Source organism: Coniosporium apollinis (assembly GCF_000281105.1).
Source record: "Coniosporium apollinis CBS 100218 chromosome Unknown supercont1.42, whole genome shotgun sequence".
Classification (NCBI taxonomy): domain Eukaryota; kingdom Fungi; phylum Ascomycota; class Dothideomycetes; genus Coniosporium; species Coniosporium apollinis.
Genome location: NW_006913304.1, coordinates 127,278 through 143,747, shown reverse-complemented (window position 1 = coordinate 143,747; position 16,470 = coordinate 127,278). Strand labels below are relative to the sequence as shown.

Genomic DNA, 16,470 nt, shown 5'->3' with positions numbered 1-16,470 from the left:
CCAGACATCTCGCCGCAGCAGTCGCCGCTCACCACCACAGATTGATCATGTCTCTGCAATAATACCAATTTCACCCACACCACATCTCTCTATCCACATCCAGCAGCCGCCTCTCTCACACTCACAATGGCCCTCCGCCAGCCGCTCACCCAGCTCACCAAGCGCGCCACAACCTCGCAAATCTCCAAATTCGCCTCCACCCCCGTATCCTCGCTGTGGCTGTCTAAGCAGGAGAAGGGTCTTGCGACTGCCGTACCGCCTGTAACACAAGATGCCACATCCTCGAAGGGGCCCACGGCCATGGTCTTCATGAACATGGGCGGTCCCTCGACTACAGACGAAGTTGGGGACTTTCTCAGCAGGTTATTCGTATGTTCCGCTTTCCCGTCCCTCGTCCCGGGCCATACACGGTCGTTCCCCTTATCCAAACACTTGAATGTGCGCTAACTACCTCTTCAACAGGCTGACGCAGACCTCATCCCCCTCGGCCGCCTCCAGAACTACCTCGGCCCCCTAATCTCCCGCCGCCGCACGCCCAAAATCAAGAAGCAATACGCCGAGATCGGCGGCGGCAGTCCCATCCGCAAGTGGTCCGAACACCAATGCGAGGAGATGTGCAAGATCCTAGACAAGACCTCCCCTGAAACCGCACCCCACAAACCCTACCTCGCCTTCCGCTACGCGAACCCTTTGACCGAGGAGATGTACAACAAACTGCTGGCGGACGGCTTTGGTGGCGGGCGAGGCGGGCGCGCCGTAGCTTTCACCCAGTACCCCCAATACAGCTGCAGCACGACCGGCAGCAGCCTGAACGAGCTCTGGCGCTGGCGCAACAAGCTCGAGGGTCCCCGCGCCGGCGGCGTCGACCCGGCCGGCGCGATCCAGTGGAGCGTCATAGACCGGTGGCCCACACACGCGGGGCTCGTCGAAGCCTTTGCGCAGAACATCGAGAAGACGCTCGCGACCTACCCTGCCGAGCGCCGCGACAAAGTCGTGCTGCTCTTCAGCGCGCACTCGCTCCCCATGAGCGTCGTGAACCGCGGCGATCCCTACCCGGCCGAGGTGGCCGCGACGGTGTACGCCGTGGTGCAGCGGCTCGGGATGCGGAACCCGTACCGGCTGGTGTGGCAGAGCCAGGTCGGCCCCTCCGCGTGGCTGGGCGCGCAGACGAGCGATACGGTACACAACTACATCTCCCGCGGCCAGAAGGATCTAGCGCTCATCCCGATAGCGTTTACGAGCGACCATATCGAGACGCTGTATGAGCTGGACAAGGAGGTTATCGGTGAGACGGGGCTGGATAGCGTTAAGAGGGTGGAGAGTCTCAATGGGAGTAAGGTGTTCATTGAGGCGTTGGCGACGCTGGCCAAGGCGCATTTGGAGAGCGGCAGGGCGTGCAGCGCGCAGATGATGCTGAGGTGTCCGGGGTGTACGAGCGAGAGGTGTGCGGCCTCGAAGGAGTTTTTTGGGAGCCAGACGTGGGCGAGGGCGGATTCGGTCGTTGGTTAGTAGCTGCATGTTGCGAGCAACAAAGCGTATCCTGCGCGTCGCAGTCGGGATTTGAGGAGACTCGACGTGTTGGAGCATCACAGAAAATCACCTGTAGATAGACCCAAATGCCAACTTCCCCGGGCACGATGGCCAGCAGAACGACCAAGGGTTGTCCAAAAAGACTGTTGCCGTGTTGTGGCCGCGACCGGTCTCAAGACCAAGGCACGACTGAGCTGGACTTGGAACCCTTTTCAGGGTCAGAGAACCAGACCGGTTCTACGCGGTAGAGACTGCAAGGTGTTCAGTGGAGAATTCTCACGCATCGACCACCTGAGCCCTTTGGTAAGCGAGGAACTGCGTTTGGACCATCCTCCATGATGTTCACGAGTAGCTCTCTATGCAGCAACTGAAACTTATCTAGTTACACTTCCCACTTCAGCTACCTCCCCCTCCTCCCACCAGAAACCTCCCCGGCACACCCCCCGCCGCCCTGCCCCACCCCTCTCCCACCTTCGGTCCCGCGAAGCATTCAGCCCGCTTACTCCACACGCAGCTCCCGCCAACCAGCCGCCGGATAAACCTGTAAGCCCCGACATCCACAAACGCCAACCCGGTCCCCGGATCCCGATATCTAGCCGGGCGCGCCGTAATCGCACACACCGCCGGCGCGGTCTTCGGCCCCAGCTTCGTGCGCTGCCACTCGAACAAGGCACGACATAAAGCGTCCTTGTCGCGCGGCTTGAGGTCGTCGTAGCCGTGCAGGGTTATGAGGTTGCGGGTCGCGCGCTCGATGAGCTTTCGAGGCGGTGGGGGCGGGGGTGGAGTGACGTGGACTGGATGGTGGGATGGTGCAAGGGGCGCGTAGAGGGGTTGATGGTAGGGGTGAGGATGGAGGGCTTGTTGGCGCAGTTGGTCGGGGAGGGAGGCGTAGTAGTGGATTCCGTCGAGGAAGCCGGCGGGGCCTTGGGGCGGCGCGAACATTATTGAGTTGGGGTAGGCGAGGGGGTGGAGGGGTCGTGGAGGCGTTGGCAAAGGGGGTGCGGTAGGGAGCAGAGAGGCCGGTTGGGTTGTGTTGGACGGTTCGTGTGTAGCTGATACGGTGGGATCCGTCGGAGCCGCAGCGCTTCCGGATGTGCCCTTCTCCACGCCTTGCGCCGCGGACTCGTCCGTCTCCTCGATCTTGGCCCCCTTGCCAACATGCTTGAGCTTGCCGTTCACCCAAACCGCAGGACCGCTGTAGAACCGAATGAACGGCCCCTCCATTTTGCGATTCTTCAGCGCCTCCAGCTTGGCCCTCTGCTCCTCTTCCCGCTTCTTCTCCGCCGCCTCCCACCGATTCAAGCTCTTGCTGTTCTGCTTTTCCACCCTCGCCGCCTCGGCCAGCCGGTCCGCCTGCGTCATGGCTTTCGGTGCATTTTGCTCTTTCCGCTTCGCAGCAGCTTCCATAACCATGAGCGTCTTTAGCCGATGCTCCTCTTTCTCCTTCAGCCGATTGTGCGTCTCCTCCTTGTTCTGCACCGCCAGCCTCCGCGATGAGGCCCTGACGGCCGCAGCTTCGCCCGGCGCGGGGAGGTACGACACCCTCTCGGACTTCTTACGCGGCCGCAGGGCAGGCGCGGGCATTGTGGACGTCTGTGTCTCCGCAGCCGCCATCGGGTCAATCTTGACTCGCTTCCGCATCCCCAATCCTCCCTGCTTGAACGGCGCATGTCTCGCCTTCCGCTTTGCCGCCTTCTCCACCCGCTCCTGCCTCACCAGCGCCTTCTCGCCCGCCTCCTCGTCCTCCTCCCCAGCGTCCCCTTCGTCTCCGCTCGACGAGGACAGCGAGACGTCGTCTTTGTCCTCGGCGTCTGAGCCTCCGAAGTCCTCGTCTTCGGCGAGCTCGGCGAAGACTTCTTTGGCCTCGGCGTCTTCTTCTTGGACTTCTTGCTCTTGGCGGGCGCCTTCGATTAGCTGGCGCATGCGGTTGCCGGCGTTGGCGCGGCGGGCGCGGCCGGAGACGAGGGAGGGCACGGAGGGAGCGTCATCTTCGGAGGGCGCGGAGGCCATGGCTAAGGTGTGGGAGAGGCCAGTACTGTTGCGATCGTGAAGGCGAGGCGGGCGACACGCGGTGAACACAACGGAAAGAGGATGGTGAGTCAGCTGGCCAATATTGGGGATCTTCGGAAGTTCGAAAGGTGGGGCTTCTGTTTGATTAGTGGTGCGAGTGATGTACACGTATTAAGCCGCTGTCATCGAGTATCTGTAGGGTAGGTCTGTAGCGGGGTGAGAAATGTAGAAAAGAGCGTGTCAGATACGAGATGTCCACGTGATCTGGCGTGCGGGAGCGGGCCGGTAAGAGCATTGCGGGCAGGGATTCATGATTTAGACTGTTGGAGTCCACCTGCACTCGATGCGCGTCTGTAGCGGCCGTCACCAAGCTTCAAGCTCTCCTCTGGCGTGAGATACTGAGAGAGAGAGGTGATGGGCGCCCAGTGAGTGTGCAAATGCGCTGCAGATGCTGAGCATGATCCAAGTGACAGAGTGCCTACCGGTCGCTGCTGCTTCCCGGTCACGTGTTGCGGTACCTCAACTTTCAGATAGGGATCACAACTCTTGCATGCCCTACCACGACAGGCATAAACGTTGGATGTCGTGGTACGGAGGCACGCCGTGCCTGGATGCAAGCGCCATGTGAAAAGCAGACGGTCGTGGGCTGTTTCAGGTTGTGACTGATGCCGGGAACAAGCCCATCTCGGGACCAGTAGCGGTGCGAGTCGTCAGCCCTGCCGTCAATGAGGCAGCCCGCCAGCGAAAGGGAGTCGAGTGCGGGCCTGCACCAGAAGGGAGCACGCAGGAGGCGGACGCGGGAGTCGCTGTGATTAATTGCCAGACATTGCTAGGCCACTCACAGATCGAAAATGTTTATGTGATCATCACAGCTGCCCACTGCCCAGGTGTTTGGCCATCCCCAGTGTTCGTCAGGTCCTCCACAAACCCGCCCTGCGCCATCCTCCGTTCGCTCGATTAGGATCGGCTCCCCTTCAATCTTCAAACGTCTCCTTCACCTGCTCCCTCCCTCCCTCCCTCTGCACCTCTCTCCCGCACCGGCCTCCGCATTTGCAGCGCACTCTCTTCGCATACATCCTTCCTGTCGTAATCTTCGCTCCCTTCTCCAGGTCCACCACCTAGCAAGGCCTGTTTATTCCCCGCAACGGCCGTGTACCATACTCCCAGGCCCCGGAACCCATCACCGCGTTTGCGTGCCCACCATACGACCTTTGTTCGTCGCATACAACCCACTCCTTGGACATACCCTAAGCACGAACTGCCGTGCCTCGATTCAGCAGCTGGCTCTCCACGAGAAGCCGTTACCGAGCTTTGCGACCCGTAACTCATAATCGACCTTCACCTCTCGAGAGAGCCCACACCACCGCCCATCCGAGAGCAGTTAATAGTGGAGAGTGTCTTCAGCGGATAGCTTCGCATGCAACCGATCCGTACAACGCGTGTCTTTCGCCAACTACCAGCTAAAACCCTACGTCAGCGGGCCTGTGACGATTAGGAATTCATTCATCTGTACATTCAAGACGAACATCTAGACCTCATCTCTACTACGACATCGCCGCGTCCCGTCATTCACACATACCCCCGTGTTCCTACTCCCCTCGGCCGGTCCCGGTGACCTCCTCAGTTGACCCCGGTTTTGGCAAACGGAGGCCACTGCTTGCTGTACCCTAGGACTCGGAAGTATTGTGGAAGAGGCTAGATCTATAATACATAATGGGTTCCTCGCGACCAGAACACCACATCAACCTCAACTACCTTCCCCAGCTTGTTCCGCCAGGCCAGCGGTCCGGCTCCTCAACCGCAGCCACATCACCGATTGAGCCTCCCTCCAGCAATACTAATAGATACCCTCTGGGAAGCGGTAATGGCGTCGGCAATATCGGTCCTGCCGCTGTTGGAAGCAGGTTGGGCACCGGGTCTCCCTCACATGAGTTCGGTGGTAGCAGACTGTTCTCCAAGCGGTAGGCATAAAATAGAGTTTCGCTACGAGTCGCTTGCTAAAGTTTATCCTACAGGGCTCGCGAGATTCAAGCGCAGGAGGGCCTTGCGCCCCAAGTATGGGGACCACCGACCAGTGGCAATTCCACGCCGCTGCGGGAAACCATACCGGAATCGCCGAATGGCGACAGCTTTCCCGACTTCAACATTCCCGTGACTGAACCTCCAGTAAGCCAAGCTTCGACAAGGAGAGCTCGAGCTGGGACATTGCCCTCGAGGTTTTCCCCAGCCAGCGCATCCAACCCTTCGAGCTCCCAGCCCTCGCTGCTCCCTAAGACTTCTCGCCCAACCCCGTCTACCAGCCCGTTCAAACCAGGCTCCCATACGCCGACTGAACCACCACTCTATCCGACCAACAGTACCTCGATGGCGGCCAAAGCAGCCTTGTTGTCACGTCTCCGTGCCGGATCCATGCCGCAGCGCGCAAGTTACTTATCCTCTTCCTCTAGTCCGTTCGGTTCCTCGGTCTTCTCTTCCAGCTGGACAAGCGGACGCGACCGCGGTAGCACTTTGGCTAGCATTCAATCCTCCAACGGCCCATCCTCGCCAGCGCAGTCCTCGTTCTCACGTGATTCCCTGGCTGACACGGACGTGAGAACTTTGGATTATTTGGGATTAGTTGACACTCCGCAGCAGCCGAGAGCTACGCTCGCGCCATCTGATATCGAACTGATCCTGGAGAGCCAGAGGCAGGTTGCTTTACAAACTGGAAACATTGCAGATCTAGCTGCCCTGGCCAGGAATGCTAATCGATTCCGATCGTACTCTGTTAATGCCAAGGAGAAGTACGCTGCGGAGGACGAGGATGAACTGGCTTATCTGAGAGGGTATCCTGGCAATTACAGCGGCTCATTGACTCCAACTACCGAAGGAAACCCTGCCGCCTATGCGATCCACGAAGCTGTACGGCAGCACAATATGGAGGTCCAAGCATTTGCAAACTTTGCGAGCGCTAATCGACCTCGAGCACGCACAGCAGGCGTCTTGGACTCCCCCTCTACTCGGCTGTTGCGAAACTACCTTCCCACTCCGTCTAGGCTTGACACGAGCATTACCGCCTCGGAGATGCCGCTGACGGAAGAGGCCGAGTATAGTGGTCTTGCTGAGGCTGTTCAGGGCTTGCAGCTTAACGGGAAACCCACCGAAGCACCTGGAGAGGACAACACCCTAGAAGGACCGACAAGAGCGCTTTGGCTTGGCAACATACCTTCATCAACAACGGTCTCTTCGCTGAACGTCATCTTCAACAATTTCGGTCCTATCGAATCTGCTCGGGTCTTGACGCACAAGAACTGTGGGTTTGTCAACTTCGAGAATCTGGACAGCGCTGTAAGAGCCAAATCCCAGCTGAACGGCAAGGAAATTTTTCCAGGGGCTGGGCCTGTTCGGATTGGCTATGCGAAGGTGCCGAGCGCAACTGCTACCCCTGGTAACAACGGCATCTATCCCTCACCGAGTCCTGACCCCACTGTGAAAAGAGCCGTCGAAGCTACCGCACCGGATGCGATAAACGGTGCTGCAGCATTTCGTCCACCACCAGGTCCACGAGCTGAGGCGGCGCCTCCTGCACTGACCACTCCGAAGCTCCAGGATTTACGGAATGACGTTGTGCAGATAGTGAAAGAACTTGGCGCCAGCGACGAGGAGCAGATGCGGATTGCGACGAGTGTTGAGCAAGCAATCAAGCACGACCAGTACGAAATGGAGATTCCTACCATCCAGGAGCCAAACCACAACCGCATGCACGATGCGCCCAGGCTTCGTGAGATACGCAAGCGCATCGACAACAACACCTGCACGGTAGCCGAGATTGAGGACGTCGCCATGGGCATGCTGCCTGAGATTGCTGAGCTCTCGTCCGACTATCTGGGCAATACCGTGGTGCAGAAGATGTTCGAGTACTGCTCTGAGAACGTTAAGGAGGCCATGCTGAGCGAGATCGCGCCACATCTGGCAGAGATTGGTGTTCACAAGAACGGCACCTGGGCAGCGCAGAAGATCATCGACGTGGCCCGAACTCCGACAACGATACGGATGATTGTTACCGCCTTGCAGCCGTATAGTGTGGCGTTGTTCTTGGACCAGTTCGGCAATTATGTCATGCAAGGCTGCCTGCGCTACCAGTATCCGCTGAACAACTTCATCTTCGAGGTGATGCTCAATCGGCTGTGGGAGCTTGCGCAGGGAAGATTCGGGGCCAGGGCTATGCGCGCCTGCCTTGAGAGCCATTACGCCACAAAGGACCAGCAAAGAATGGTCGCAGCAGTGATCGCGCTTCACAGCGTGCAGCTGGCTACCAATGCGAACGGTGCACTGCTTCTGACCTGGTTCCTCGACACTTGCACCTTCCCGCACAGGCGGACAGTCCTCGCACCGCGATTGGTCCCGCATCTCGTCCACCTGTGCACGCATAAGGTCGCGTACCTGACGGTGCTGAAGATCATCAACCAGCGCAACGAGCCCGAGGCGCGCGACGCCATCCTCCAAGCTCTCTTCTTCTCGCCAAACGACCGCGTCCTAGAAGGAATCCTGAGCGACCAGTCATGTGGCGCCACCCTCATCTTCAAGGTCCTAACAACCCCCTTCTTCGACGAGAAGATCCGCCCTGACGTCGTCCAAAACGTCCGCAACGTCCTGCTCCGCATCAAAGCCCAACCCGCCCAAGGCTACAAGCGCCTCATGGACGAAGTCGGGCTCTCGACCCGCGGAGGCCTTGGCGGGCGCGACGTCCACAGCGGCCGCGACATGGAGGGTTCCAGGCCAGGCTCAAAGCAAGGCGCCCCGAACGGCATGCTCCCGCCCGGCATCGACGGCAGTCAGCTGCCCAGACCCCCCTTCTACCCGGGCATGCCGCAAGCAGCGTTCGACCCCACCGCAAGCCTCCAGCGCACCGCAAGCGTCGACTCGAACGGCTTCGAGCCCTTCCACCAGCTCAACGGCCTCAACACCCAGGTCTTCACCCCGAACCTAAACGTGAACGCGCCCCTCACGCCCGTCACGGCCCAGCAGCTACAGTACCAACAGGCGATGCTGCAGGCCGCGTCCGCAGGCCGCCCGCCTGCCAGCTTCTACCCGAGCCCGATCAGCGCTGGGTATCCGAGCCCGGCTGGCCCACCGCCGCCGGGCATGGAGGCGTATAGGAATGTAGCGGGCGGCCCTCCGCTGGCGGCGCAGGTGGGCGGCATGCAGGTGCCGCAGAATGGGTTCGCGCAGGCGGGGGGCTACACGATGGGCGTGGGCGTGCCGCCGGGGATGTATCAGTATCCGATGCAGTATATGCAGCCGTTGCCGCAGGCGCAGGGGCAGGGTGTGCAGGGGGCGGGTGGGCGGAGAGGGAGGGTGAGTTGACCCGATCTGACGAAACGGCTTTGTAGAAGTGGAGACTGACGTCGTTGCAGCGATGATCCGACCCTTTGGGTCGGCCCTTCCTTGGCTGTACACTCGCATCTCAGTTGCTCTAGGCTGGACACCTTCACAGCATCTACGTCGGCGTTCGCAGGGTTCATTGGTGAGTGGCAAGGGGGCCTCGTCACTATGCCAAACGTACATCTTTTGTTTGACTTCACGACCACGAAAGCGCGGGCGCACTGATGCGCTTGCTTCCGGCATGTCGACATGCCCGCTTGACTTGCGTTGGCTTCTACATACGGAGCTGCTTGTACTTTGGCTGCCCCCTCGGGGAGACTCTGGATGGATGAGCCTGAGGCCGCATGCACCGGCTTCTCGTTCGGGAGGCGTGATGTATTTCGTGTTTTTACTATATTTTCCTCCTCCAGCCGGCGGCCTGACAGCGGGGGTGGATGTTCGTGTGTTGAGTAGACTTACAAACGCACGGTTTGGCACTCACATATAGCGCTTGAAAAGATCTGTGGCATCGACTTTTCGCAAAAGGGAGAACGGGTTCCGGTTTGGGCTGCTATGACTTGGGCTTGGGAGAACATGTAACTAGGATCTAGGGCGTAAAATCAAAACAGTGAATCTGAACTGGTCGTTTGAGAAGAAATCGTCACCGTGGCTGTCTTGCTGATAAAAGCCATCTCTTGCAACCGATACTTTACGCCCCGCTACCTCCGCATGAGCCCATAAAGTGTGACACTCGCCCACCCCACACATTGACCACAACACGGGGTTCCCTTTCCATTCCGGAATCATTGCGCGCATGGAGTTCTTTCCTCGGGCCTGGCAGGCCCCCAGCCCGCCTTGCACTTTGCCTCACTCCTCCACTTCCGCCCCCGCCTTCCCGCCGTTCCCGTACGGATCAGATGCCTCATTAAATGAACCCCACGAAAAGCACAGTCCCCTCCAATCCCCACATACATCTCTGATCACGTCTCCAGCTACACGTCCGCGTTCGGCGGCCTGACCTCGATCCTCTCGACCTCAGCCTTCGCCTCCTCCCACGCGGCCTGGCTGCGCTTGGCCCAGTCGATGTGGCAGCGTGCGAAGGCAAGCTTGGAGAATCGGTCAGTGTGTATTCATGAGCGGATTTAGAAGAAGTGGTTAGGAGACGGGGAAGCAGGGAAAAGCGAGAGCGGAAGGGTGGAGTTTCTACCATGTAGCGATTTAGATCCTCCTCCTTCTCCGCCTGGAAGCGTTTCATATCCTTCAGGACCCCGGCGCTGGCGTCTTTGACGTCCTTCTCGGCGACTGAGAGGGCTTGTTGGAGCTATCGCGGTCGTCAGCACTCGTGCAACAAACCCCACATTAAACACCTGAGGAGAAAAACTCACGTGCTCCAGACTCTCCTTGGTCTTCCCGATCTGGTCCCGTCGCGTCCTCTCGGGATCAACGTCCACGATGCCGTGAATCGCGTGATTGATCCGCCCTAGAATCTTGTTCGTCACAAAGCCCCCGCTCTGCGCGCGCTTGTGCGCTTCCTGCCTCCCCTGTTGCTCCTCCTGCTGTGGTCTCCCTTGCTGCGCGCTAGGAGGCTGCCCAGCGTCTCCATGCGTAGGCGGGAAATCGCTGTCGATGGAGACTGTGTCTTCTTCCCGTCTTGTCTGCGCGGACCGCTGCTGTTCGCTGCTGGTCCGGGACCCTGAGGAGGTGCTGCGCTTCGGCACACCAGAGGACTGTGGAGAGGTCGGTTGACCAGACGACGAGAGGTACTGCTCAATCCTCTTCGCCTCCATCTCACTCCTCTCAAGGCTCTCAAGCAGCGTCTTCTTCTTCTCGAGCTCATCCCGCGTCATCTCTTCCTGCACGCGCTTGAGCACCCGGTACCGCAGCACGCTTCTTACCACGCCCGCGAACTGCGCGCTCTCGCGCATCGGCTCCGCGAAGGACGCGCTGAGGCTGGAGGATAGCTCCGCCGTCGCGATGTATGTGCTGTCGACCGCCTGGCCTGTCTTCTCGATCGCGGCGGCGAGCGTGGGGGATTGCTCCGAGAGCGAGAAGGCGTTGTAGCGAGCGCCTAGCTCGGCCATGTCGTCTGCCCAGGATGAGAGGTGGCTGAGCGTTCGTCGGTTTGTTTTCTCCATGCTGCCTTGGAGGAGCGTCTCGAGCTCTTTAGAGGAGGCTTCGAAGGCGACGAAGTAGGGGTCTAGGTCTTCCTCGGAGAGATTGTGCGAGTCGGGCGGGAAGCGGCCGAAAACTTGGGGGCCGGGGATGGTGTGTGCGGCGGCGGAGGGGTAGGCGGAGTGCGGGGGTGGAGCTGTCGGTGTGCCGCTAGAGGAGGTTCCGGACGTCGACTTGAGCTTGGCTGAGGACGAAGGCATAGGGAGGAAGGCGTGGGCGGGTGTTGGGTTTGCGGTATCTAGTGGTGGCGCTTTGAGGACTTGCTTGGGTATTGAGCTCACGGGGTGCGAGTGGAGGACTTCGCTCTGTTGTAGGTGCGGTTCATTAGCAGGGCTCGGTCAATTGGAGGCTACCACAATCGTACCCAGCTTGCGTTCGGATCGAGGAACCTCCACCAGACGCCGTCTTCCCGCACCTCCTTCATCTTCCGACATCGGTTCAGGAAGACGGCCAACATCCGCTTGCGCAGCTCTATTATGCCAGCATCTTCCTTTGCCTTTGTCGGCTTAGCGGCGTAGTCCGCCATGGAATGCTTCTCTGGTATCGGTGGGATGATCAAAGTAGGATGGAGGTTCACTAGCGTCTGCCGTAGTGACGCGAACTCGGAGTACCGCCGGCGAACTTCGAGATCCTAGAAGAAGTTCAGTACGGTTGTGCGGAGGTTGCTGCAGTTCTTCGTACGCCTGTTCTGATCGTATAGGCAATATAGCTGCCCCCGCTCTCTGCATTCTTTCCTGCGTGTGTGATGAGGATGGGGAGGTCTGGATTCTCGTAGAGTATCTGCTGGATCCGGCTGTCGTAGCCTCCCTTCTTCGGCTCGACCTGTCTGACTCGGGGTTGCTCATCGTCGTACTCCACGTCGCTGAGGTCTCGAGGCTGTGATATGAACTCTGGCGAATCATCGCGTGGAGAGGAGCTTCCGGATGGCGGAGTTTGTGGGCGATGGAACCCTACTACACGCGGCGACTGTATCAGCTCTATTCTAGCTTGCCGGTGCGAGGATGCTGAAGTACATACATCCGCCAGGTGAGCTTGGGCGGTTTGGATCCGAGGACGTTGAGTCGCGGCGGTCAAAGGACCCGTAGGGGTTGTTGTCCTCGTCATCCCACATGTTGAAGCCCTATGGAAGACAAGCTGTGCCTAAGTCTGGTTGACGGTGGCTGATCTGGCTTTCATGTGCGGCCTTCAATGCAGCGCGCGTTCATCTGCGTAGGGGCTTGGCGGCGGGACTGATGCAGCGGAACTTCCCTCTGGCGATGACGCTGCTGTTCCGCTCGGCCAGAGCTCCCGGCCATCTTCCACCCCACTCATACGCTGGATTCGGCTTGACCTAGGCATTTGTGCGCTGCAGTTGGGGGACGCTGCGGAAGACAGTGGCATGCAGGAAAATGCTCGTAATGCGTGTTTTGCACCTTCGCCATGTCACAGTTGCAACGATATCTACCGCCAGAGGAATTTTTGAACAAGGCGCGATCGTGTGTTCTTCTAGGTAACATTAGTGGACACCGTCACGGGTCAGGTAGCTCCGGCAAGTGGTCTGGGGAGCAGCTGCAGTTTTTGAGATTCTGGTCATTTAGAATTCTTGAGGTCGATACAGTATGCTATTCGCTCTCTCGCATAATTTAGAGCGACCTAAGCTATGAGGCGACTTTGGTAGCTACGTCTCTGTTGTCCGTTCCCCACATTCCTTCGTCGATACCTCTTTGCTTGAAGTCTTGTAATCTTCTAGTTGCTGTGCCTGATCTGTACGAGATCTCTTCTGTGTCTCAGTTGATTTGAGACGGCTATCCACACTTGCAGTCGGCTTCAGCGTCCGGAGTTGCGATAAGCTGTGAGGATGCATCACTACCTCCAGCCTCTTCGTTCTCAGGAACGGCAGCGTACGTTCTCATCGGATTACGGGAGGTCAGCGTGCCTGCGCTGAACGTGCCATGATAGTGTGGACAGTACCTCAGACCTTTCAGGTAGGTCCCGATGATCGAGCGGAGAACGAAAAAGAAATAAATGCCGCTGTTGGTGTAGTATCTCAGAAGCCTCCTTCTAGGAGCCACCAGTCCTCCATCACAGTGTGTCCAGACTCACCAGCTGACCACACAGTTCCGCAAGCAATGCGGCATGCTCATGTCCGTCGATCTTTTGGATGCGCACTGGCGAGATGTTCGAACTGACATGACGTCGAAAGTGTTTGAAGGAAGACGTGTCACTAACTCTGGCGACGCAGAGCCCGGTTGGTAGACGGTTTGATACAGGTTCATCAAGTTGAATACAGCACGGTATTGGAAAAGCTAAGGAATGACTTTTCCTGTCATCAATATATTGCTAAGGGATACAACAGGCTCAAGCCGCTTAAACAATACCGAACACCGCCTTCATGATGCCTCTATCTGTCCAATGGAACTTCTTTTGGGTGGCTCAAACCTTCGCGAGAGCCTATGAGGAGGAGTAGAAATGTGCTTCAAGGGAAAGCAGTGCGAGACACAACAGTATGATCTAAAGAGGCTTTGTCAGCTTACTGCCGGACTATTGCGCATCGAAGGGAGAAGAGCTCCGGGCAAGGTTCTGCCTACTTCCGATGTGCACCTCAGGAATCTCCTCTGTGTCGTTGTGCTTCGGAACCGCAACTGCGGGCAAGGCTTGTCCAGGCGAGCGTAGGAGGGCCATGACAATGCCTGCTTCTTCGTCATCTGTATTTCAGGAAATGTATGTAAGTCTCTAATGCCTGTGTCCACGGATCAGGATGCTAAGGGATACGTACGGTGGGTATGCTGTGCGTACTTCCTCATCTCTCGGATCTTGCTCCGGACGTAGATTGTGGTTTGATAAACAGCAACAGCTGCCGGTACGGCACCGATGACACCGAAAACGATTGCAATGGTTTGATCCGATGATAGAGGCATTGTGCTTCGTCCAAGAGGTTTAGAGGATAGGTCGTTGGAGATGCTAGTGTATTCAAGAGACTAGATAGAAGAAGTTGATGAATGCGATAGGAGGATCAAACTTCGAGAGAAGTAGACATATATGGGAGCAAGACTCTGCAATAGGCCAATCAGACGTGTTCATCATGGTCCCGTCCGCATGGGTGCTCTCCTGACGTTCTGTAGGCACGACTCTGGTGTCAGCCAATGAGAAGAGAGTGTAAAACTTGGTGCTGAGCCTTTGCCTCCTTCACGGCAACGTCTTGCATAATGAAACAGCAGCAATGACCATGCTTCCAACTGTTACGATAAATAACCTGCTGTTCTCCTATAGCGGTATCACAAACCCACAGAGCATCATTCTGCTTGGTATGGGCGAGGTCATCTTTGCAATTGCTCTGTGCTGTGCGTGCTTCATCCCGATAGTCTTGTGTGAAACAGAGATCTGTTCGCAGATAAACAGCTGCTTGTGACTAAGTGCACTACATGACACCTGCAGCAGGAGCCCGGCAGCGCCGGAAAGCTGTTATGGAGTTTGGTCTTTGCGGAGGCTTCCAAGATGAGTCCCTCTATCATTAGCGTGGCGCCTTAGGCTTCACATATTCTGGGCTCGACCAATTACAATTAGGATGTTCCTGCCAAGCCAGGGTCTTCCACCGGCTGCCGCCCGCCAACCAAGATACCAGAAGTCGTGGCAGCGTTCAAGGCTCAGTGCACTTAGACGTTGCCGCATCTCTGCCGCATTTTAGTAGGAAAGGATGCGGCAATGGCTGAGTGCACCGAGCCTTGATTCTAGCTAAGCGAAAAACTCCGTGTTGCAGCCTGCCTTCTTCGTTTGCTCATGTTCTCTTTCCTCACAACTCCCATCATTTCAAGTGACAGCATGGAAGAACAGTGGCAGGCTCATCGTGACGAGTTAAGGAAACTATATCTCATAGAGAATTGGACCGTCCCGAAGATCAAGTTGTACATGGCGGCAAAGTACAACTTCACACCCAGGTAGGTGAAGTCATGAGCATCATTATTTCAATAAATTGACAACCTACTAGCAAAACACAATACGATTCACAGTTTCAGAAATGGAACTTTCGAAAAAACATTACGGCCGAGGCATGGAAATGGGTCGAGCGTGTTACAAGAAAGCGCAGAGCCGAGGACGGGAAAGAAAGCGAGCTCTGGGTAGATGAAATCCGCCAATGTAGAAAAAAAGTCAAAAAGGAAACCCGTCGGCATGCGCCAAACACGTGGGAAAGGCTTTGCGAGACAGGTTAGCATGGATATTCGCTGAGTTCCGGGACTGTTAACTTACACATCCTCCTTCTAGCATCAAGTGTACCAGCTCCACCAGGATTTGAACTGAGAACGCCACCACCCCAGAGTCCACCACTGGACGCTACTATAGGCGTGTTTGGAAGCCTTTCTCTAAACGGAAACGCATCCTCAACAGCCTTTGAGCAGCGGGAGTCCAGGAACGAACAGTCGACGGCACCCCAAGATAAATTCGTACCAACAGCTGTTCTCAGTGACTTGAGCAACAGACCGAGTCAAGCTTTGGCCACGGAACGGACACTCGAGGACGATGATGGTTAGACATGGTCTTCCTTTGAAGGTTTCAATAAAGTAACTTATATTCACAGCACCCATTCCGCCAGCCGTATTAAAATCAGCCTTCAGGAATTTGATAGCAGCAGAGCAACCAGCCTACTTCGATACCGCAAATCCAGGCGACTCAATTACAGACAGCCTTTCCTTGACCAAGAATAGAGCCCTGGCCGCTTCGGAGCAACCAGTGTCTGAGTTCATCTTACGACAAACACTACAAACCGGATCAAAACCAACAGCAGCCCCTCAGGACCTGGAACGTAGTGTAAACGAACCCTCACACATTACTCAGGTCAGCTTTGCTATGCCAGCTACGCTTTCCGGTTACTTAAACATGCTGAATGACCCATTTCTTCTATCTCTCGTTACGAATTGTTTATCAGATGTTGAAGTTGAGCAGCCCGACGCAAACATCAATTCGTGCGGCGAGCGTAACATTCCCCGTTCACATCGTTCGCTTAGCTGGCGCACTCCTTCCTTCAAGAGTTTTGCTTACGGTTCAACTCTCGTTGCAAGCGACGACAAGTCTTCCCGGCCAGACTGGTCTGCCGGTTCCTGGAGACAATATCTGCGGCTCGGAAGCAGCGTCACAAATTCCGGTCCTTGTCTAGAGCTAAGTAACGCTCACCTCCCAACTCTTGTTTCGGAAGAGCAAAGAGTACATGAGACCGCAGAGGGGAGGCAGATACAGCTGTTAGGGGCGGCAGCGACAGGAAATGAGGCGGTGGTCAAGCTGCTGCTGGCGCATCCCGATATCGACGTGAACTCGAAGGACCAAGATGGAGAGACGCCACTGTGGAGGGCGGCAGCGGAAGGGCGTGAGGCGATGGTCAGGCTGCTGCTGGCGCAGCCCGATATCGACGTGAATTCGAAGAACAACTATGGACTGACACCGCTG

At 57.2% G+C, this 16,470-nt stretch overlaps 6 protein-coding genes across 6 annotated transcripts in view; 3 read left to right on the top strand and 3 right to left on the bottom strand.

Moving 5' to 3' along the window:
• Nucleotides 1-126: 126 nt before the first annotated feature.
• W97_07605 (ferrochelatase) lies at nucleotides 127-1,509 on the top strand (the record flags this gene model as incomplete). The annotated part of the gene is made up of 2 exons (XM_007785474.1): nucleotides 127-369; nucleotides 463-1,509. 2 exons carry the CDS (start codon nucleotides 127-129, stop codon nucleotides 1,507-1,509), a joined length of 1,290 nt encoding a protein of 429 aa, XP_007783664.1.
• Nucleotides 1,510-1,926: 417 nt separating this feature from the next.
• Nucleotides 1,927-3,540, bottom strand: W97_07604 (uncharacterized protein; the record flags this gene model as incomplete). The annotated part of the gene is made up of 1 exon (XM_007785473.1): nucleotides 1,927-3,540. One exon carries the CDS (start codon nucleotides 3,538-3,540, stop codon nucleotides 1,927-1,929), a length of 1,614 nt encoding a protein of 537 aa, XP_007783663.1.
• Nucleotides 3,541-5,253: 1,713 nt separating this feature from the next.
• W97_07603 (uncharacterized protein) lies at nucleotides 5,254-8,886 on the top strand (the record flags this gene model as incomplete). Its single annotated transcript, XM_007785472.1, has 3 exons — nucleotides 5,254-5,501; nucleotides 5,556-5,706; nucleotides 6,172-8,886. The coding sequence occupies 3 exons, from the start codon at nucleotides 5,254-5,256 to the stop codon at nucleotides 8,884-8,886; spliced, it is 3,114 nt and encodes a 1,037-aa protein (XP_007783662.1).
• Nucleotides 8,887-9,875: 989 nt separating this feature from the next.
• W97_07602 (uncharacterized protein) lies at nucleotides 9,876-12,166 on the bottom strand (the record flags this gene model as incomplete). Its single annotated transcript, XM_007785471.1, has 6 exons — nucleotides 9,876-9,989; nucleotides 10,091-10,204; nucleotides 10,269-11,360; nucleotides 11,420-11,686; nucleotides 11,737-12,005; nucleotides 12,073-12,166. 6 exons carry the CDS (start codon nucleotides 12,164-12,166, stop codon nucleotides 9,876-9,878), a joined length of 1,950 nt encoding a protein of 649 aa, XP_007783661.1.
• A 1,409-nt stretch (nucleotides 12,167-13,575) lies between these two features.
• W97_07601 (uncharacterized protein) lies at nucleotides 13,576-13,952 on the bottom strand (the record flags this gene model as incomplete). The annotated part of the gene is made up of 2 exons (XM_007785470.1): nucleotides 13,576-13,739; nucleotides 13,811-13,952. 2 exons carry the CDS (start codon nucleotides 13,950-13,952, stop codon nucleotides 13,576-13,578), a joined length of 306 nt encoding a protein of 101 aa, XP_007783660.1.
• Nucleotides 13,953-15,876: 1,924 nt separating this feature from the next.
• W97_07600 (uncharacterized protein) overlaps nucleotides 15,877-16,470 on the top strand; it is a gene marked incomplete at both ends in the record, with an annotated part of 4,758 nt that continues 4,164 nt past the window's right edge. Inside the window, one exon of the mRNA XM_007785469.1 lies at nucleotides 15,877-16,434. Coding sequence (XP_007783659.1) covers nucleotides 15,877-16,434 — 558 coding nt within the window. The remainder of the gene's footprint in view (nucleotides 16,435-16,470) is intronic.